The 22,681-nt window shown below is 39.2% G+C and overlaps 1 protein-coding gene across 1 annotated transcript in view; it reads left to right on the top strand.

Moving 5' to 3' along the window:
- LOC104403167 (kinesin-like protein KIF13B) overlaps window positions 1-21,335 on the top strand; it is a gene marked incomplete at both ends in the record, with an annotated part of 56,104 nt that extends 34,769 nt beyond the window's left edge. Inside the window, 5 exons of the mRNA XM_010011224.1 lie at window positions 408-461; window positions 8,858-8,975; window positions 10,012-10,145; window positions 18,751-18,801; window positions 20,315-21,335. Of these exons, the coding sequence (XP_010009526.1) occupies window positions 408-461; window positions 8,858-8,975; window positions 10,012-10,145; window positions 18,751-18,801; window positions 20,315-21,335 (1,378 nt within the window). The remainder of the gene's footprint in view (window positions 1-407; window positions 462-8,857; window positions 8,976-10,011; window positions 10,146-18,750; window positions 18,802-20,314) is intronic.
- Window positions 21,336-22,681: the final 1,346 nt, after the last annotated feature.

The raw sequence follows: 22,681 nt of genomic DNA, 5'->3' as shown, positions 1-22,681 counted from the left end.
GAAAAATCAGTGTAAGAACTGCTGCATTTTTTTTTCCTGAACACTGGAGGTTTTTTTTCGTTTAGCTACCAACTTGCATGTGGTTTTTTTCCTCACAAGATTTGAAAGCAAGTTACAAGTATTTATTGAACTTAAACTTTGTAACAGTGTTGTGTGTAAGAAGGATGAGACTTCTGTTGTTCAAAATTTAGAAAGAAATCCTTTGATAGAACTGGTAATCAAACTTGTTACATTCTGCTACCTTCCAGGTCAATAATTGGGATTTCACCTTTCATCTCTTGGATTTCATTTCTGCTTTAACTGCAAAATTATTTCTTTTCACCCTTCCTTGCATTTGTCAAGAGGCATATTTATCAGTTGTTTAAGTTTCTTTAAAGAAATAATTCTGCTTGTCTTAATTATTTCAGCTTTCTGGAAGCCGCCAAGATTTAGCACCCCCTTATAACCTAAGCAGTAACAGAGTAAGTATCCAAAGGTCGCCTGGAAAGTCTTTTATAGAAAAAGGTAGCTACAATAACTACACTGTACCAGCTCTAGGGGCATAAGTGGGAAACATCTGTAAAAGATGGGGCACACCCATGTGTTCTTTGTATCCTTGGGACCATTCCTAGGACATAACTAGTTTTGGATGTGCTACACTAGACCTCTCTGGGACAGTTCCCAGGCCTTCGTCACTCATAGAGCAGTGCTGCCAACCACTGTGGGATGTACAGTGGCAGACCTGGAGTTGAGCAGATGAGATTAAATGTAGCTACCCATCACTCAGGAGTTCATTTTTCAGGGGAAATTTTCTCATTGTCAAGCTTCAGAGCTTTTCCAAAACTTGGTGGATGTAAACCTCTTCTGGGTAAGGAACAAATTTGGGTTCATATGTAAGACTAGGTCCACTCTAGGACTGGATGGAGTCTTACGAGGAGAGTCTCTGACCTTCAGAGGGAAACTAACAGTCTTAAGCTTTTAGTGGGTTATAATTCAGCCCATTACACTTAAAAACAATGGTGTAGATCAAAAGTATTTCTTTAAAAGTTGAAAGATTAAGTTTAAACTTATTTTCCAAATCCTAGATAAACTGAAGGGTCTTCTGATAGATATTCTGCCCAGCAAGCATGTAGTCATTTTAAAAGGGAGAATCTAGTGGTGAAGGTGTTTTAATGCATAATGCAGTTGCACAGAATAATAGAATTTTGATGTAGTGCTCTAGCATTGGTTGCTAAATCTGCTATATCTGATCCATGTAGAGAATGCTAAAATATGTGCGGGTGATAAAGTGCTTATAGCAACTTCTATTTGGAGAGAACTGTGTGATGTTTCAATATTGTAGGGTTTTAATGCAAAAATTAAAGATCAGAGTTCTTAATGATTTTTGGTTTTTCTCCTCCCTTCCTCTCAATGGTTTCTCTCATTGCATGTTTCAGAGTCCAAAGGTCCCAGCAGAGGTAATGCATTAGGTCCACCTAATGAGTGGGATAATAATTTTATCTCACTAGAAAGTTTATTTTGCTCACTTACATGCTTTTACTTCCTGCTTTGAAGATGCTGCTGGTGATATCTCATTTGCATAGTATGCAGCAAATGAGTTTTTCTGTTGAAAAGCCTGTCATTAATGCAGTGTCAAACTGGTACAAATGAGAGAAGTTTCTCCTTCTTGGGTGCATCTTATGGTTTGTTACAGAGCTATAGCTATTTAATGCGTTTTCTCACAGTTCTTTGGACGGGATGAAGTTATTTCAGAAATGGCCCCATCTCAGCTAAAAAAAAAACCAGACACATGAAAGCAAGAGAATAGATGCCAGTCATGTATACATTGGCCTGGAGATGAGATAAATGTTGAGAGTTTCTTCCAAATCTCTCTCTTTTTTTATGGCTTCTGATAGTTCAGTGTTAACAACTCTTGATTCCTATGAAAGAATGATTTGAAATTAATACTGGGCCAATGGAAAACATGTTTATCTTTAGTACCCTATTAACACTCTTGGAGGAATGACTGTGTGTCCCCTTAGTTGTACCAAGCTTTGCTTAACCAGAGTTAATTGACAGTGGTTTGCATGGGGCTTTGCAGCTCTTCTATCTGGTTGATGTAGCTGCTGACAAACACACTGTAGTACTGCAACATGGAGCTGAGATTACTAGCTTACCCCTTGCTTTGCAGTGTGCTTCATCTCAAGGCACTTGTTACTCGGGATGTGGGATGTGCAAACTTCCCTTTTGGAAATTTCTCATTTCAAATGGATCTTTGGTTCAGTTTCCACAGGGAGATGAATGGAAGCTTTTATAATCACAATGAAACATTAAACAAATTCTTCTGTTTTCCTATATACACAGAGACCACAAAGCACAATGGTGATATCAGTCCTATCTATTTTAGCATAAAGGATCTGAGAATAGCTTGATATGTGGGGTTTCAACTAAGTTAGATGTCTTCGTCACTTGCAGAGAAATTTAGTGAAAAAGAAGTCTTCTCCAGCAGTCATGAATCATTATCTTACAGGAGTTTGGTTTTGTTTACAAATGCCTATAATCTCAAACAAGTGGGTTATTATATCATCAGAAACATCAGTCACAGAACAGTACCAGCGTCCTGAATTGGGTACAGAACTAATCTGTCAAACCTGCATGCTTTAGTATTTGTGAACCCCTCGACACGTTTCAGACTATTCTTCTTAATTTTTATGCCATTACTTCATATGTCTCTCTAATCTTAACATTATTCCTTGTGTTCCTGCTGTCTTTACCAGGGATTTCTAGCTTGTGGAAAGGGCTCTTGAGTCTCATTCCGCTATGTAGAGCACCATTCATATTGGTAACATTATGAATGTGAATGCTACTTCATTCTTCAGCACTATGAATAGCCAGGACTAGCTCCCCTGTAAACAAGAATATTAAACACGTCAGAATAAGAAGCAAAGATGGTGTTGGTGCAACTGAAACAGGCAGATCAACAGGCATAGTTGAATCTGTTACTACAAGTGTGGATGGTGATCATGCCCCCATAGAGACCTGGAAAAACCCTTCTGCAGGACTGGAGTAGAGGTCTGGGTTTGACACATTCTGAAAAAACTTAAAGAATATCTCTGAGTACTGACACCACAGAGAGCTTCCAAAGAGCAGGATGACTCTCGCACTGAGATATGCATTCATGTGAAATATTTAAGTCACCACTGGGATCTTTTTAATAATAACTCATAAGATTAAGCTGTCTAACTGGCTGAGAAGGCAAGGAGATGTCTTCTAAATTTACTTCAGAAGACAGTTTCATCTTAGGTTAACAGGACTGCATTTGGTCTCGTCTCCAAGACACATCTGCTTGCTTAAATGAGAAAAAGGCAATTTTTACTCCTGTTATCACTACAGATATGGTTAAGGGAGAAAGAGATGAATTTTATTTCATCTGGCACATCAGCACGTCATGATGCAGGACTATAGTCTCTTACTGGTCACACCGGATACGGAGCTGGATTTTTATGTTCCTGAGTGCTTGCATTGGAAGCTTAAAAATTTCGCTTTAAGTGGATGAATCAGATGCACAAAGAGTGGAAGGCACCTCTGACTTGTTTTACAGTTCTTCAGACTATAATTATGTACTGATAAAATATTTCATGAGTTGTTCTTAAATGATAGCCATTCTGTCTTTGACAGTCATCCTTCCTTTCCCAAAGGTCCAGTGGCTTGTAGCTCAAAAGCCTCATACACCAAAGCCAAGAAAGACATGATTATGCCACTTAACCTTCAGGTTTTACTGGAAACCAGAGGGGTTTTTTTCAGCAAATTGGTACCATGTAGATCTATTTGAATAATCTTGCTGTTCACGAGAACAAGTGCCTTTTGTCCCAGCTGTCTGCTTATGTTTATAAATGCTACATGGTCACCTTTTCCTAAGCCTTTTCTGAGCTGCTAAAATAATAAACCACAAAAAGTATTCATTTTTCTTACCTAGTGGCTGCATTTTATTGCTCTGTCAACTTCAAGAAAAGAATTGTTGTCAGGTAAAGCCTGCAGATGACTTAGGTAGTGATCACCCTTATTTGCTCTAAAGATTTTGTTCATGTCGTTGCTGACCTGAAATAAATTCCCTGGTGTTTTTCATGGAGGATGTGTGAAAGAAAGGAAGGCAGAGGAGAAGCAGGAGAAGGTATTATAGAAATATAACACTTTATAGACAGCTGTGTATCAAAATACATCAAGGGACATGCATTCTTCTAGTGGATATTTTTGATTTGTTAAGTCACTTGACCTCTGTTTGGTCACTTGGCAGAGACCAAATGTATTCATGAAATGATGGCTCCTCTGCACAAATGATTTACAAGCTTCCTTCCTTTCTCTCACCACCTTTCTTGATAGAGGAAAGATTCACAGCACTTAAATAATACCAATTGCTTAGACTTAAACTTTAAGTGTTTCAGTTAGTGACTGCACAAAGCAATCGTGAGAGTGCTATATAACCTGCAGATGTGAGACTTGGGAACTTCATCAAATTAATATAGTTAATAATTCTTACATTTTTTTTCTTTTTGTGAGATTGAGTTATCTTTCAATCCAGCTTAGTAAAATCAATCATTCATGAACTACCTTTTGCGTCTGCAGATTCTTCACACAACAGTTGACCCTTTCAGTTGCCTCCAGTATTTTCTTTTGCAAATGTTTCTCCAGCTGTTGCCCTGATTTACCTACTTTTTAATGGTTTGCTCTCATCTCGGAGTTGAGGCTTATATCACCCCTTTAGAAACCTGACCGTCAATCTAAACTGATGATCTTTCCACTCTCTCCAAAGCAAGTACTATTTAAAAACCCAACATGCCTTAAGTATATGGCCAGACAAATCTTTCTCTCAAGTTCACATTCCTGTTTTCAGGACCTTGTTTTATTTATCCTGGCAAAAATATTTAAAATTAGGTAGAATATGTATGCATCCATAATATCAAGGCTGAAACAAAATTTCCTAAAGATCCTAGGGAGAAAAAAAGGCTTTTCTTAAGGAAAATGTCACTAAACATGGCCATTCTTTTTATACAAGATGAATGTTCTGAAAGTGTTTTGCTCCATTTCTTTCTTACTCCAAATTTTTTCATCATTCTCCAAACAGGTCCAGAAAGTCAAGGTACTTGCCTGAGATTATTTTTCTTGGAACAGTCAATGAAGGGTGCTTCAGACTCAAAAAAATCATGATTAAGAAAATTATTCAGTTGCTCCTTATCTGCGTTGAGTCAGTGTTCTATTAAGCTAGAAAACTTTCCCATAATAGTCTTCCTGTTTCTTATATCTCTGTGGTCTCCAGAAGCACTTAGACTTGGCCTATAGATAGAATTATGAAGGTGTGTGACCTTTGTCCATTTGTCTTTAGTAAGTGGATCATTACCCTAAGATCCAAAAGTAACACTAATCAAGCTCTGTTATGTCCTCCAAAAGAGAATCCTTCAGATGCTTTGCACTCTCCCATAGTTTTTGTTCTTAACCTAATGCCACCATCTACCAGGCCAATGGCAAACGAGACCAGAAGGCAGGAAAACCGAACAGTGTTTCAAGTGTTTGAGTCTCGTGATGACTTCCCACCAAATAGTTTTCTTTTTTAGTTTTTTTAATTTTAATTCCTTCTGCACTGGTGAGCTGATGCTTCCAAAAATACTGAATTACACTGAGATATTTTCCCCATCTGGATGGAGTATGAGCTCTTCCCCTCTTTGAACTCTTCCCCTGCAAACTAATCTGTCAGTGGGACCTGGAAAAGGAGACTTCAGGAAACATTTCACATCCTGAAGGAGATGATAGTTTGAGCATAGTCTGAAGATGTTGGCTATTTCCATGCTGGCTTTCAATGTCTGCTGCAGCGTGTGAAATCATCCAGATAGCAGGATAAGAAAGCAGACTCTGAAGCAGTATTTGGAATGGATATAAATGGGGAAAGACTGCATGTGGTAAGGCCACCTGAAAGAGACCTGAGCCAGCTGAAACACAAGATGGCAAAAGCCCAAGTAAGAGTTTCTGGGAAGTGGAATAGGAAAAACTGTTTCATAGAAGCATTTTGTGGAAAGAATTTTCCAGACATAGGCATGACTTTTTGATGTACGTAAGACATAAATGAGTTGCAGGTCAAAGATAATGTTCAAGTTGGGGCTTAAGGTATGGGTAGAACAGGTCTGTCATCCATGCTGATAGATCAGGAAGCTTTCAAGAAGGGCTTAAACACCAAAGTCCTCAAAAATACAAGACTAAACAAATCCCTGGTATTTCTGCTGGTCCCAGCCTGGGTTATATCAGTTTTGACGTTCAGGGTGGCTTCCTCAAGTGAGCTCAGACATCCTTTGGTCCTTAGGTATCCCAAATGTTACTTCACAGAAACAGCACTTGTTGGCTCTACATCTGATAATCCAGATGTTAGCTAGTAGATTCTGAAGACAAGTGCTCCTCTGCAAAAGTGCAAGTTACTTACTATTCAAAGCATGAGAGCTTCTATGGGACTAACTTATAGATTCAAATGGAAACGATTTTTGCTCTGGGCTGCTTAGTGTGACCTTCAACCCATTGGAGAAATCTATTCCTCCTATCCTGGCTTATTTATTCTTTGTGAAACATTCATGACTTCAAGTTACAGTTAAGATTAGTTTAGCTGCCTGTCATTTTTCTGTTCAAGGTTGGATTATTTCCTTGTATCCAACAGCATGGAGCTTCTTGAAAAGGTGCATTTCCCTCCTCTTCCTCCAGGAAAAACACATGAAACTGATGGTCTGGGATACAGCAGTCCATCCTTTGTGACTCCTTTCTAGTATGTTCACTGTACCTTTTTGTTGTGAAAGTATCTGTTATGCCTTTTAAAAGAGCAAGCAAGATTCACATACTATATAATTCAGACAAGTACAGATATTGTATCACTGATAGCATAACTCTACCACAAGTGGGATCTGGCTTCAGTTTGTATTGGTTTTGCTTGCACCATCCTGTCTTTGCAATATCTATATCTGGAAAGTTAAACTCTGCAAGCTTGTAGTCCTGAGGGCATTCTTCTGCCTGAACAGGTCAACACTTTCACAAGACGTTGAGACTTCTTGTAGCATTTGAGTCTAGATTCTTCTGACCCATAGGCTCTTAAATGGATATGGAATTTCCTTAAGGTGTGCTATAAATTAAGTAAATTAGCACCATATAGCTTTATTAGTGCCTACTCTGTAGCAGTGCAAAGGAACCACTTTGACAGGCATTGTGAGTGTGCATATGTCGGAAGTTTGCAGGACACCACATGGATTTGGGTGCCTGCCTTTTAGCTCTGCACACATAATGTGATGGTCAGTTCAGTGAAGCAATATACTGTATGGTACCCACATGAAACTTCCAGCAGACACACCCTCTAGCCAGTCACTCAGTGTAATCATTGCAGACAAATCTGTAAACAATTTTACATAGCAAGATGATAGAGTTAGGAAAGGACAATTTGGCCACATAGATTCTTGATGCTTCTGCACTGATATGAAATACTAGCTTGGAGATTCTTTCCATTAGCCAAGAGACTTTGGCTCTGAGCCAGTTTCTGTCACGCACCATGTGCAGGATCCCTTGGGATCCATGTAAAACCCAACTGGAGAACCCTGGGACTTCGGGAAGGCAGATGGCCTACTGCTTTCGTGGTCTCTTTTTCTTCCTACTTCATCTACACTTAGGCTCTTTCAGGTCTGAAAATCATGATGTTTCATCTTCACTAACCGTGTCAAAACTCTAACCTGTCTTTACTTAATCTTTTTCTTGGCTCCTGGTACCCACAGCTTATCATGTGTTCCATCTCTCTCTTTTCCAGGCTGTACTACAGTTGCTTCCTCTTGATCTGACCAGCTCATCCATTCACTGACACTAGGCACTAATGTCTAGCCTTTAGGTCTAAGATCCTATTTGTTTTCTTGTTCAGAGCTCTGTCTGTCCTCACCCCTTCTTTCTGACACTCTACATCCAGGCTTCAATTAAAGAATCACAGAAAAGGGCCTTAAATCACAGATTGGAAGGGGCCTTAAAGCTCATCTAATTCCAACCCCTCTGCCATAGGCAGGGACACTTTCCACTAGACCAAGTTGCTCAAAGTCCTGTCCAACCTGGCCTTGAACACTTCCACAGCTTCTCTGGGAAACATGTTTCAATGTCTCACACCCCTCATAGTGAAGATTTTTTTTCGTAATACTTAATATAAATCTACCCTCTTGCTGCTTAAAGCTGTTCCCTTTGTGCCCTTGAAAGCCGTGTCCCTCTGCAGCTTTTCAGGTTCAAACTTAAACAGGGGAAGTTTAGGTTAGATATAAGGAAGAAGTTCTTTACAGTGAGGGTGGTGAGGCACTGGAATGGGTTGTCCAAGGAAGCTGTGAATGCTCCAACCCTGGCGGTGTTCCAGGCCAGGTTGGACAGAGCCATGGGGGACATGGTTTAGTGTGTGGTGTCCCTGCTCATGGCATTGGGGTTGGAACTAGATGATCTTAAGGTCCTTTCCAACTCTAACTAGTCTATGATTCTCTAGGCTTCCTTTAGGTATTTAGGTGTCATGACTGCTTCCAGAGAAGATAAAATATTTAGGAATTTGGGGCAGGCAGTACTATCTATTTTCACCTGGTTGTAATGTACTCAACTTCCAAAGCACAGCTGCACAGTTGAACAAAGTATTATAGCCTTGAGGGTCTATAAGTAGACTTTTACTGTGCCTTGATGCTGAGGGTGCATGTCTTTTCAGGACTGGGTGTTTCAACTAAAAGTGCATCTGGGGAAGGGTCTTTCCTCATTTCTGTGCATTCTGAACTTTGCAAAGGGGCTGTGCAGGCTGGCTGGTATGTAAGTATTAATGTATACTCTTGCTGGTGTGCTGACTTTGAAAGATAAAACTTTTTTTCCCTAGGGCCGATGGGAGAGTCAGCAAGATGTATCCCAAGGTGTCACAAATTCCAGTAGAGGCATTAGTCCATCTCGTACCTCTCTGCCAGGCTCTAGGCAGCAGAACCATTCTCCTGATCCAGGTAAGGGCTTTCCTAAAGCTAAGACAACTTTCCTAAAAATGAAATGAAGTTACCATAGCTCCTGAATGTCAGATAAAGCTGAGCTGCTTTTAGAGATGCAAAGAAATTTCCCAAGCAATGTCTGCAGTTCCCTTTCTGTGAACATTTAGCAGTTGTGGCTAAGCTACTCAGACTCCAGGCAACTCTAACTGGCCTTTCCTTTAAATCTGATACTAGTTCTGCTAAGACTTAAATGCCACATGTTTAAAGTTGTCTGAAAATGCAGTCTTTATCTCAGTAATTCATTTTCTAAAGCCAAAAGCTAGCTGCTCTCAGAATATGCTGTCTGTTACATGAGTAAACCGACAAAGATAGTAAGGCTACAAATGTTTTAGGAAATAAGCAGCACTGGAATTGTATGGGTATTTTGCAGCTGATGTACCTAATATATAACTGAGAGCACAAAGACAGATAGTAGTGATGTTTTGCGTGTCTTCCTAAGTTTTCTCAAGGGGAAGTAGTGTAGGAAAATGGCAGTAAGGGTAAGGAGACTTGAATGCCCCTAACATTTTTTCTTTTTCTTAACTTGGAACTTCTCATCCTTTACTTCTAGTAAGTTTTGTAATTGTTGTTAAAAATGTGTGTTGTATGGACATCCTTTTTCAATTTTGCTTCTTGGTTTGTGGTTTTTGTTTGTTGGGGTTTTTTTGTTTGGGGTTGGTTTGGGTTTTTTTTCCTGCTTCAGCATTGTATAAAGCATTCTAAGTTTCCATTTGCAAACAACAAGCTTTTCGTGCCATGTGATGGGGGAAAAAAAAAAGATGTATGCTGGGGCCACAGATTATGACCTACCGCTTTCAAGGGAGGAGCAAGCACTCAATGCTTTTGCTTGGCTAATGCTTTGACCACTGGCAGATGTCATCTTAGACTAAAATGATAACATTTTGTAATACTTTGTTGGGTGAGTTGGGTTGGGTTTTGTTGTTCAGGGTTTTTTTCCTTTCTCCAAAGCATAACTATTCTCTTTTTTTTTTTTTTTTTTTAATTTTTCCAACAGGTATTGGTAGCCTTGCTGCTTCCTACCTGAATCCTGTAAAGTCCTTTGTGCCTCAGATGCCAAAGCTGCTGAAGTCTCTCTTTCCCGTTAGAGATGAGAAAAAGGGGAGGCAGACCTCTCCCCTTGCACAGCAGGTAAAAAATGAACTCAAATAGGCTATGTTGTTGCAATGCAAACCAAGGTTTGATTATAGTAAAGCCTTGTGAGGCATTTCCCCTCTTCTCTGTCCAGAGATAGTGGAGCTGTTTAAACCTATTGATACACTCAGCCCACTTGGCTTTTTAGAACTGCCAGGTACGCTACCAGCATGATTTATGGCAATACCGCTTGCAGCATCAGTATCATGTAAATTCATGAAGCTCACTTAGTGTTGTTTGAGTATGGCCAAGTGGAAAAAGTAATTCTGTTTTCAATTTATTATTTCATATACCATTCCCTCCCACCCCTCACCCCAGCTCATGTCACCTTTTGCTGTCTTCTGCTCTGTGCTTTGGCCAGTTGTTTTTATTCATTCTCTTACCTATTCCACATGTCAGAGAAGCATTTGATTTTCTTTTTGGTTTTGGGTGCTGTGCTGCAGAACTCCTCCTGCTCTAGATGTGGGTTCTGTGCTCTGAGCAGTAGCTGGTGCGTGGTCAAGCAGACTAGAAAAAGCTACTGTCTTTTAAAGAAAACAAATGAAGTAGACTAACACTTAAATTTTTCTGAAATAACTTACGACAGACATGACACAAATAAAAATCAGGCAGATGGAAAATATTTTTAGTTAGGCTGTGGTTTAATTCTCAACGAAGTAATAAAAGGAGCAGATTTTACTCCTGTATCTTAATCTAATTTATTTGCTTTACATTTTCATGTTGTCTTTTGCTACAGCAGCCTTGGTGTTGAGACTAGAATCATATAAACTTACTCATCTACAAAATTTAGAGATTTAAAATTGAGAGTGGCTTTGTTTAAAGGTATTTGGGTATTGAAAGATGCAAATAGATGCTCTTTACAATTTCAGTGAGAGCCTTTCACAACTTCTTGAATTCTTACTGAATCAATGAGAGCTGAGATTAGAAACAAGGCCTAATTTCCTGCCTCTAGTCTAACCACCTGTTACCACTCCTTCCTACTGTTCAAGATTATTTGTCTTTAAGTCAGTTTTTAAACTGCAAACATCTATTTAAAGATAATTTATATTATAGATTACTATAGGAGCCCAATTAATCAGATCATGATCACAGCACCTTTTAAAAAGAGGGAAATGCTATTTCTTATTTGTTTTTTTTTAAAAAAAAAGCTAATATACAAACAAGAGTGTGTCATGTTTTAATGCTTGGTTGCATTACATTTTTCCATGACCACTGGATCTGTGTAATAAAATGAAATCTTAAAATTATTTCTAACTTCCAGTTTTTTAATAGAACAGGTTCAGTTGTATTACAAATACACCTTGCTGGTTTGAGAGGTTCATAAAGAGTCTTTGTAGCCCTATTAATGAGGAAACAGGGTTTCTTCAATCCTGCTAGCAATTGCAGCTTTCAGAAGAGAGAGCAAAAACTGAAGGAACTGCTACAGAATTAGCGACAGCTTCTTCTGAGCAGCACAAAAATAAATACTTGCTGTTGTAGCAAGACAGGCTTTAAGATCATAAATACCACGTCTTGTAATCTTTCTTGCTGTTTCTTTCTAATGGCCTGACAATGCAAATGTGGCCAGAAGAATTTAAATGGTGGTGGTGATGAATGGCTGTTGTATGTGGTGGGTGATGGGGCTGCTATAGGGGTCACTGTTTGGCAATCAGCTATAACACCTTATCGCTAACCTGCCAGTGCCAGGCAGCAGGCTAGTAATTCTTGCACAATGGTAGTAAACTACACAACAGAGAGGACACAAAAAATAGTTCTGTATTTTCTGAATCTCAGAAAATACAGAACAATGCATCTTAGTTCTTTGGAAGAATAAAACTTCAATACACAGTAGCAGGGAACATAAATGAACGTGCAAGGTGAGAGTAGGTGGTAAACTATGAAAAATACAAGGGGGGAGTGAAGCCAAAAGAATTTTTTGGCTGTAATCGCAAAGAAAACTGACTCCTAATTGGGAACTGATGGACTTTTGTTGCTATATACTTAGGAGAACGAGGTTCAAGAATAGAAATGACAAAAGGAATGCTTTACAAAGCAAATGGAAATTTCCATATTATCTTTTCCTGGCTAAAAACAAATAAGCAGATAAGTGCAACAGTTTTTTAACGCAAATACCAAAAAACTAAGTGGATCAGTTTATTACTTTCTCCTGGTTCTTCAAACAACTACAGTAAAAGAGAGTTCCCAAAGTTCTTGTCAAGCTCACTTTTCAGTGCATATCTGTTACACTATTTGAGAGTGCTTAATTATCTGGCTGAGGCGGGTGGGGCTGTTCAGCCAGATGTGTTCAAGGCCAGGTTGGACAGGGCTTTGAGCAACCTGGTCTAGTGGAAGGTGTCCCTGGCCGTGGCAAAGGATTAGAACTAGATGAGCTTTAAGGTCCTTTCTGACCCAAACTATCCCATGATTCTACGATCTAATGTTATTAAAACCTGTTCTGGAAAAATGCTGGTGAACTATCTTGAACTAGATGGTTGGTCAAGCTGTTGTGTTAAATTTTTGATTGTTATAGTTAAATTATCAGAGTTAGATGGCTGTACATCCCTACAGAAAGCATCAGATTTGTTTTGTTACTCCTTGTAAGCAGGATTGTACAGCTAAGTTGATTTTAGCACTTTTAAGCATAGTTTCTGAGGGAGCAGTACTTTTTTCCAAGCTTGTAACTGAAGTTCATTGTGACCAAGCAGCTCTCCGAGTGGATGTGTTACCGAATTTCGGTGTGAGTGAAGAGAAGCTGGAGTTCTGATCAGTTGTTCTGAAAACACCTTTTTGATTTAAGCAGCTTTTATTTCAGTCGGATGCTGTTGCTTAGGCTGGCATCAACCTTAAAGCAAGAGAACACATGCAAAAGTTATCTTAAAATGTCTTTCCCGGTCATGTTTGTGTTTGTAGTCAATGGTTGCCTGAGTTTCAAAAATGCAAAGACATTTCAGTCAAGGTGGTGGCAGCTAACAAAATTGCTGTCTTTGACCTTCTGATGCAAGTTTAGTAACTAATCTGGAGAATAATGAACCGCAATTAATGAAATCTGCTCTCGTATTCAAGTGTGTTTCTCAGACAGCACATAAAATAATTGAAAGAACTTCCTGCTCTCTAATTAGTTAGATTGAATTAATTTGGCATAATAGGATTCTTTATGTAACTAGCAGAACGGCTTCCGATGAAGCTGTTTATGTACCTAAAAGATTGGTTTCTGATGAAGCTGTTTATATACTTTTAAGTTAGAAAAGGCCTATTTTCTCCAGTGTCTGATGCCTATAAATTAATTGCCAGTAGACTGTAAATAAAAAAGCCAATAATTTAAACCTTTCTGGACTGTAGGAATTGCTTTCTATTTACCTAGTCTATTCTTTAAAAAGCTTAGTACTGCAGTGTGCAAGATTTAACGCCTTGCCAACCCTTATTGCTGATGGGGAAAAGTTTAAAAATCTTGTGTAAAACATGCAGGTGGAAGAAGAATCAGAGTTTCATCTATCTGTGCTTAATTATATTATGTACATGCTCTTAAAGTTTGTCTTATTTATTAACATCCTTTCATAGTGTGCACCAAGCAGAATTACTGTTCTTTACCTTATGACCCTGCTGATCTCCAGGAACTGCTTGTTGTAATTACATTTAAGAGCATTGTTGGGTGCTGACATTAAAAATGTACATATTAAATTTCAGTTTCTGGGGTTTTTTGATGTTGCTGTGGCAGAAGCAAATTCCTCTGACCAATTTCATAAGTAGATTTTGGTCACCTTCGTACTTGAGGACCTTGTTGGGTGCTCAAATGTATTTTTTAGCACATGGCTTGAATGAGACATCTTGAGTCACAGCTATCTTAGAAAAATAATAAACTCTCTGATTTTCCATGTCCTAATGTAATTCATTTTGTTTGTGGTATGAAAATGCAGATATTTGACACACCGAGAGGGCAGCTGTCAGTTTTTTCTCTTTCACCTTCTGATGCAGATGCAGTAATTAATCTTAAAAAATAATGAAATGCAGCTAATGATAAATTATCTAAATAGACAAAAGCCTTTTTCTGGCACTGCATTAAAAAATAACAGTTTCATGGATGTGCATGGTGCATAGTATAATTGCTAGAACTGACATTCCTTAATCAAATGTAAATAATGTGGCCTCAGAGAACTATCTTCAAAATCTCGGAGGCTTTTTTCGGTGTTTTGAATAAAGAAACATTTGAATGCTGTAATCAGCATAGCTCAACAGATCCTCTGTGGCCAGCTGAGCTCCTATGTGTCTGGTTCTTCTGGCTGAGTTGTTAGTTTTTTCATTTCTTTCCAAGTTCAGTTTTCACTATCATCCTCATACAAATAGTTTTTAATGAGAATGAGTATGGAAAAATGGCTTTTAAAGTTCTTGGAGCAAACCACTGAAGCTTCTTTAGGAACTAACTTGAAAATGGTTATAAATTATCCTCTTAATCTGTACAGAACTAGGAATGAAATAATTTAGCTGCATAGAAAACTCTATGGTTACTTTTGCATAAAGTATATTAGAAATGTGGAATTCAAAAGTGCTATTAAGGCCTAAAATGTTCCACATATGGAAGGTGGAATAAGAGGGTTTTGTTTGGGTTACAATTTAAATGAAGAGTTTCTTTAGAGAAGAAAACAAATGCCAAACATACAACATACAAGGTTTCAAATCTCCTTCTGAAATGCAGGAGGGTTTATATTTGAATGATTAATTACATTTAAATTATTTTAAAATTGAGGTCAGAGAGGAATATTGGGGGGGGGGGGGAGCTTTTAAAAATTGATTCAACTTGTTTTGACTGTATACTAGGGGATTCAGAATTCTTAGTGCATTGCTCTATGTCTTGTGAAACTATTTCATCCTGGGTGCTCAAAACTGATTTAAATCTACATTTAATGAAGCAACTGTTATGCCCTGCTGCTGTTTCCAATAGCTGCTTTTAAATGATGATGTGAACATAATACTGTCAGTGTGACAGTCCTTGAGCTCAGTGATTCCTATCTGCAGATGGTAAAGCATAGACAAGAGCAGTGGAAGTTTTCTGATAATGCCCTTTTAGGATTGCATCAGCTATAACCTTGGCTAGACCGTTTCTGGAGCTTGGAGGATGATTCTGGTACACACTCACCCAGTCTGTTCTGTTATCTGCCACTGAACTTTCTGCATATTGGGTGTTAACACTGAAGAATTTTCATCCAGTGACATGAAATCAAAAGGCTTTGTATTGAAGTCATCAGTCACTATTGTCAGAGGCATTTTACAAAATGTTTAATGTCATAGAAATACCAAATGTGTTTTTCTGAGCACATTGGAGATGTTGCCATTATATATGTAATATATGGTATGAAAAAGAGTTCATTTAGGATTAATTTCAATGCTTCTCTAAGTGGGGTGAGATTCACATTTGCTTTTCCTGTTCATGCTCACCACTGTACCAGGTTGGTCTCCAGATTACATTAATCACTAGTAACAACATGGCTTTTGGTCACCTCAGAGTATGTGCAAACTGACCTCTTACCTGACCGGAAAATACGCGCTCTTAGATATCCTTATAAACTCACTGCACAGAGTAGCAGCTCTCAGGAAGAAGACAGTTTTTTGTTCTACAATGATTCAAAGGTGCTTTAAAGTGAATTCCTTTCATGTTCTCTCTTAGTCTGTATTTTGTCAGCTTGGTTGAAGACATTGTGCCAAAAATTATCACTGTAAAAGGATCATGTTTTGCCGGTGGGTAAATATATATGTCTAGTTCAGCAGTCGCTATCTGCAAATGTTTAATGATAGAATTTGGCTCTCAAATCAGAAATACTTTTCATCCAGTAATGTCTTCATAGATAGTCAAACACAGTATTTTTAGTATCCCACCCAAGTAACTTGACTGCATTTCATAACACAGATTCAGTTTAGTACCCTTGCACCCCAGTGAGGGTGTTTCTGCCCATCTGTTTCTTGTCAACACAAACATTGGGCAAGTGCCACTTCTCATAATTGCTTTTTTCTGCATGTTTTTCTAAACATTGCTTGGCAGAGTTATTGTAGTTTTGAGATTTGTCATCCTTTCAGGAGGAGAACTTGATGAGGCATGATTAAAGTGTAATGGTTTTCTTTCATTTGCTATTTGATATCAACCAGAGTTTTAGGTTTTGTGGATTTACAAGCTGTAAGACTGAAGGTTTTTGAGAGATAAAACCCCCAAACACTCTTCTCTGTTTATTTGTTTTAAAGGGAGAAAAATAAATCAAAGGAACTGAGAAGTATCTTTAAACACTTTTTCTTACTTCAATTCCGCATACTTATCTCTGGATAATAATGCTAGACCTCAAAGCGCTTCCCAGCCAAGGCATGTATACTAGGAGAAAATGGGGCAAAAAGCTCAAGTTGTGTTGTGGTGCCGGTGAGCACTGGAGCTAGTTCTAGGTTGTGATGCAAGCTCTGCTAAAAAACACAGTTTCCCCTGCTCCAACATATCACAACAGAAGTGTGGAAGCAACAAGAACAGTGTTTCCTTTGCGCAACCTTTCTGAGATGCCAGAATGCTTTTAGCATTGGACCACGGAGATAGTTAACTAGGATAATTTGAATTCAAGAGCCTTGGCTTCTCAGTGAGGTTCAGCTGCACCTCTGCAACAGGTTTGAAGTGCTCTGTAAGTGCCTGCCTAGGGATTAGCCCTAAAGTTTTGTGACTGTTTTGTTTTTTTTTAAAAAGGTGATACTTAATAGCACGCCCAGGATGGACCAACCCATGGTTCTAAGATGGTTAAAGAGGAGACAATAAGTGTTCTGGCAAATACTCTGCTCCCTTTAACACTGTGAGAAGTGTCTATTAAACTTAAAATTTGCAGGACTTTCTCACAAGAAAGTTAATCCTTCTCTTCTCTAGTCTTCATTAAAGTGAAACTGTTGTGACAGTCAAGTTATCCTTGCATATCAGAGTTAATGCTTAGGATGAGTCAGACTACTCGCTCACCTCATTGCTCTTAGCTATCTCTGGACTCTGTCACAAGTCAGAGTTGTTTTCAGTTTAATACTTTTGTCTTAGATTGCCAGTTCATTCCAAAGGAAGCTGAAGTTCTGGAGTACAAGGTGTCTGAAAACCACTGGATCATGAACCCTAAAGCTGTGTTTGTGTTTAGGCTTCACTGATTTGTTCTGATTCAGGTCACCGTCTGTTCCTAGAGCGCCAGCACATGTCCTAGTAAGGATCTTGAAGCACTAATGCCTTGTGCACCCAAAATAGAGCCAGTTTGCTCTGAACCCCATTTCAGTGGTGTACTTTCAATCAGCAGATTTAATGACAAGCAAACACCACTACCACCCTGCTTTCTTTTATTGAACTGAGCTTTAACATCTTAAAATTATTTTGATCCACTGTGAACCTGTTGGAGTTTTTTGTCTGTCTTTTGTCTTTTTATTTTTTACCTTGAACAACCATGTTTTTAATTAATGCCTTGCAATCTCTGTATAAATAACAACTGTTCTTTTCTCCTATGTTTATTTCTTTTGGGGACAGGGTTAGTCAAATTCCTGCTTTACTGTACTTAGAAGGGATGCAAGAGAACAGTTACTTTACTCCAGCTGGAAAGCTTCAGTTCTTTAAACAGATTGTTGAATTCTGGAAATAGCTGTCTCAGAGATGAACACTGCCTGTATATTTCTATAGAAGGAGTTCTCAAGTCCCTTGGAGAAAAAAGAAAAAAGGCAGTCTGCTCCCAAATCATATAATGTGTCACCCTTAAGGAGCTTTTTCTCTCAAAGTATGAATCTGCACTTGCACTATGTTATTTAACAGTACTGAAGAGAGATGTTTCTGCCTTTATCTCCTCTCTCTTTTAGTTCATGCTTCCCTTTTCCAAGGTTCTCCACTGAACTGGAGTTCCCTTTCTGTCCTGTCTCAACAGTGTGTGATAGCCCAAGCCTAAGATGTATAGTCAAGTATCATAGTTTGCTGAGTGATTATTTCAAATCTTAAAGCATAAAAACCTGAATATGGAGCAAGCGAGGGACGTTTATTGTCCATACTTTCATATCAAGCCCCATGCCGTAAGAGAGAAGATACTGTTGAAACACAGAAGTGGTTCTTCTGGCACAGCACCAGATTGTCGTGATTAGCAAATGGCACGTGTAGACTTCACTCTAGAAGGAATTGGTAATGCCCTCTTTTAAAAGAAGATACACAGATCTTGTTTCTGGCTTCCTTTTTGAGTTAAAGCAAACAGTGCTAAAATCTAAATTGAATTGAGATACTGGAGATGGGGAAAGAGCTTCAGAGATGGACTGAAGCTCAGGATTTCACTTGCCAGGCCAGCATGACCTCAGATCTCTCTGTCATCTATTTATTTGCTCAGTGGTCTGTCTTTGACTGACTGCATAAAAGAAAACTTCCTACACTATGAATTTGTACTTGTAGCTGTGCTTATAAGTTAAAATTCCAGGAGGCCTTGGTTACGTTTTTACCCTTTCAGAGCACGTTATCAGAATGTAATAAAATAGCAATGCTCCATCCTTTCGTGACAGAGGTTTGTTTGTGATTCCAAAATTTCAAATACAAGTTTTAATGTTTACCAGTGTGACAGTATTTAATCCTTTAAGTGAACGATGCTCTTTTTATTGATCCCTGCAGGCTGTCCCACGAATTATGGTTCAGTCTGCCAGTACTGCAAGGATAAAACAGGTAAGCACATCCCAGGATATGATGATACAGTTTTCATATTCCCATGCCTGGAAACCAGAGGTGGCAGAAGCAACTGCTGGCTTAGCTATTTAAAACCTGTTGCACTTTTTTTGTTGAGACAATTAAATGCAATGTGTGTTGCTGTGTTTTCTTAGGTCCTGGTAAAAGCTCCCCTTATCACCAGTTACACTTTGTATTTGAAAAGCTAGTATATGATTGCATTAGCAGCTAACTAGCTTAAATTTAGCTGGTTTGCTGCATTAAAAGGCAAATTGCTGGGTTCTGATGCTTTCTTTAGACAGAATGTGTCTGTTATTCTGAGTGTTGAGCTTAATTCTCATTCTTCATTTCAAGCCAATTCATGATATTGACTTGAAAAAAAGGCTCTCACTAAGCTAGAGAGAAAATAGACGCTATGATCTCCCACAGTTCAGCAGAACTTCAGTCTTATGAATAGCAAATCATCTTTCTCCCACTTGTGCTTTTATTGTCTTAGCAAAACGTGTGTTATCTGAGCACTTAAAAGGGAAAACCCAAAGACCAGGCACAGCTCCAGAGTCCATGTGTACACCATCCTCTCCACAGAAAAGCTAAAAATATGTCTTTAATCCACAGGAATATTTAATAAAACTTTTCTGTATTACATTTAGCAATAGCAGGATAGCCTTTGGTTCTGAAATTCCTGTAATTCAGTCAAATCTCTCTTTCTTGAAATTCCACTTGCACTTCCAGTGGAAAAGGCACTTCAGAATAAGGTGAAAATACTGTAGTTTGGGAGACTTAATCACTATATAGTTTAAACTGCAAGGTTTTGAACAGTAAACAAAAATGTACACTTTAGAGTTAAGATATGTACAAATCTGCCATCCTCCAACCACTGTTTCTTTTCCCTTCATATTAGCAGCTTCCTTCCTCCCTCCCAAAGAGATTTAGAGACATCCTAATCTTTTAGAGTACATGCGCTGGCAAAAGATATTGATCTATCAGATTTAGTAAACTTTACAGCCAAGAAATACATCACTAAAATGGGCTGTTAATCTCATGAGGTGCAGTTAATTTCATACTCTGCAAGTGTGTGGTGCTGGCAGCATTGAGGTGGGAATGGCATTTGGAAACAGGGATATAAATGACAGTTTAGTTGGAGAGGCATGATTTATCAATCCTGAGAGTTAAGCCAAATAACTGAGAGACTTATAGATCATGGCTGTTTCACATTTCCTATAAATCCTGCTATTCAAACAGCAAATGACCATTCCTGCAATATAAACAATTTTTCAGTAAATATTGGGGGATGTATTTCTTTAGGTTGACACTTTTCTTATTAATGGAAGAAATGAGCTGACAATCCTACCAGGTTTGCAAAGCTGACTTCGGATCAGCTTGCATCTTTTGGAGATTGCAGCTACATAGGGATTTAGATAAGCCAAAGGCCTTAGAACTTCTCAAAGGCCTTGTATCTATCCTTTTAGCTCAGATATTTTGGATAACAGGTCCCTATCCTTCTCTGTTTCAGATTAACCAAGAGGAAATAGGGAAACAGCCATTTGAAACTGTGGTGCAGATGTCTGAGGTGGACAAGAGTCCAGAAAAGACACCCAAAGTGCCTTTGCAGCAACCTTCAGGAGACACCCAGGTGCAGGACTCCCAGGAGGGACCTCCAAGTCCTCTGAGTGAAGCCTCGAGTGGATACTTCTCTCATAGTGTCTCAACAGCCACCCTCTCTGAGGCCCTTGCAGCAGGAAGTGATGCTGTGGCTCAACCAGGAAGTCAGACACCTGCAGCTAGTGACTCCTCAGCTCCTGCTGTGTCTCAGGTACCTTCTTCTGACATGCCAGGGCACTCAGATGGTTCATCAGAAAGCTGTCTCAGTACTAAGAGAGAGAAACTACCTGCCTTCAGCCTTCAAAGCACTCATGCAAGACCTAAAGACAGCACTGAAGTAAATGGAAATGATGCTTTGAAATCCAAATCTTGCATATCTCCTGTGACTCAAAGCGAGCAGGGAAATGATGCCTCTGTAGCCACTGACGCAAAAACCTTTCTTTCTACCTCCACTCCAGAGAAGGAGGTGTTATCCAAACAATCAGTGGAGTCAGGACAAGCTAGGAAAAAGGAAATGGCTTCTGGTTCTTCAGAACTGGGGTCTCCCAAACCACAGATTCATCCTGAACAATTGTCCCAGCCTGGTGTTGCAGCCTCCCCCTTCAAAATCCAGAAAGTCAAGACATCAGAACTGAAGTCCTTTACAAGCATGCTGGGGACAGACCCCATGTGTTCACTAAACATAGAAGAGCAGCAAGAAGGAGAAAAGAGCACATCCACCACCCGTGGACTGAACCATGATGGATCAGAGACAGCAGAAGAAAAGCTGGAGGTGGCTTCTGACTCTGAAGATGCCAATGAAATTCCCGAGTGGTTGAAAGAGGGGGAATATGTCACAGTTGGTGCAAATAAGATGGGCACCGTTAGGTATATTGGGCCCACAGACTTTCAAGAGGGAACATGGGTTGGTGTCGAACTGGATCTACCTTCAGGTAAAATATGCAGACAGCATGTCAGGATTTGCAGTGTTCAGTTTCGTGACACTTTCTGATGAGGGGGGAGTTCATTAGCTGTTACTGGGTGCATTTTGAGATGGGGAATATCTTTCCCTGCTGTCATCCTTTTCCAGTCTGCCTTTGTAAATCTAGTCTCACTGACCTCTCACTGAATTGTCCCTTTTCAGTTACTTCATTGGCTTCTTACAGTGGAGGTAGGAATCAGGATTGCTTTTACAGTGCAGGTCAGTAAGTAAATAGTTGCAGAAGACAGGCCTTGTGTCCAAGGGGTTCTCTTCTGGGCTTCTGCTCTGTGGATAAGGGTGTCCAAAGCACAACAGGAGCTGTGGGATTCAAACAACCAAAGGAACATAAAAGCTTAATAAGTTGCAGAGTCTCCTAACAGATTGCCTAGTCTCTCACAAGCTGTTTTAAAATAAGCTGTTAAATGGCAGAAGACTCTGTGTGTGTGTGTGTATATATGTTTTTGTGTGTATATATATATATATGTACTCCTATATGTGTGAAAACCAGTAGGTAATAATCATACATTGACCACCAGGACATAGAGATGATTTGAAGTTTCTTTCAGCTTCTCATTTGTCATTCCTGTCTGACTCTTACCTGTACAGCTGTAGACTTCACAGAATTTAGGCTCTAACACATACTTTTTGGAAATAAGGGTGCTGTTGCTGGGGAGGCTCTGTTCATATGTGCTGCTGCAGGATGATGTGGAAAACTTAGTGACTTTTGAACAAGATGAAAGAAAGATGATGACTGGCATTTGTTCTCTGCTGCAGCCCCTGGCTTTGTAACTTCTTTCCTTTGCAAGTTCATGTCTTCTTTCAAAGGACTCGTTTTCTCTAAGAGGAGGCAGGACTGGGGGAAGGCAGGGCATGCCAGTGGAAAATTCAAGAGACAAGCAGTAGATACCACTGCCTTTGATAGTGAAAGGGTTTGGTTTACCAAGGGCACATAAAGCTCCTTATTTAAATCCTTTTAACCAAGCTGTAGCATTCCAAGTCTGCAGTGCAGGCTCTGTTTGGTGAATCAGCACGTCCCAGGGAGTTGCCTACACTCATCTTAGCTGCACACTTCCTGGGATGGAAGCTGTTCACCAAGATAAATACTGTGTCAAGGATCCAGAGCTCCCATTAAGTGAGCAGTTATCTTCTCTGTGCCTGGTGTGCTCATAAAAGCTAAAATGGAAGGTGTGTTTTCAGCTGGTTTCAGAAAACTCTGGAGTTTGCCATTCTGGAAAGTAAACTGTAGCTCTAATCCCTTTGAAAGTTGTAAACCAATTCTCAGTCCTGGATTCATAGCTTATTTAAAAATACATATAT

The sequence above is a fragment of the Nestor notabilis genome, unplaced genomic scaffold (genome assembly GCF_000696875.1).
Source record: "Nestor notabilis isolate BGI_N333 unplaced genomic scaffold, ASM69687v1 scaffold14063, whole genome shotgun sequence".
NCBI classification, from domain to species: domain Eukaryota; kingdom Metazoa; phylum Chordata; class Aves; order Psittaciformes; family Psittacidae; genus Nestor; species Nestor notabilis.
This window is presented reverse-complemented; position numbering and strand designations above follow the sequence as displayed.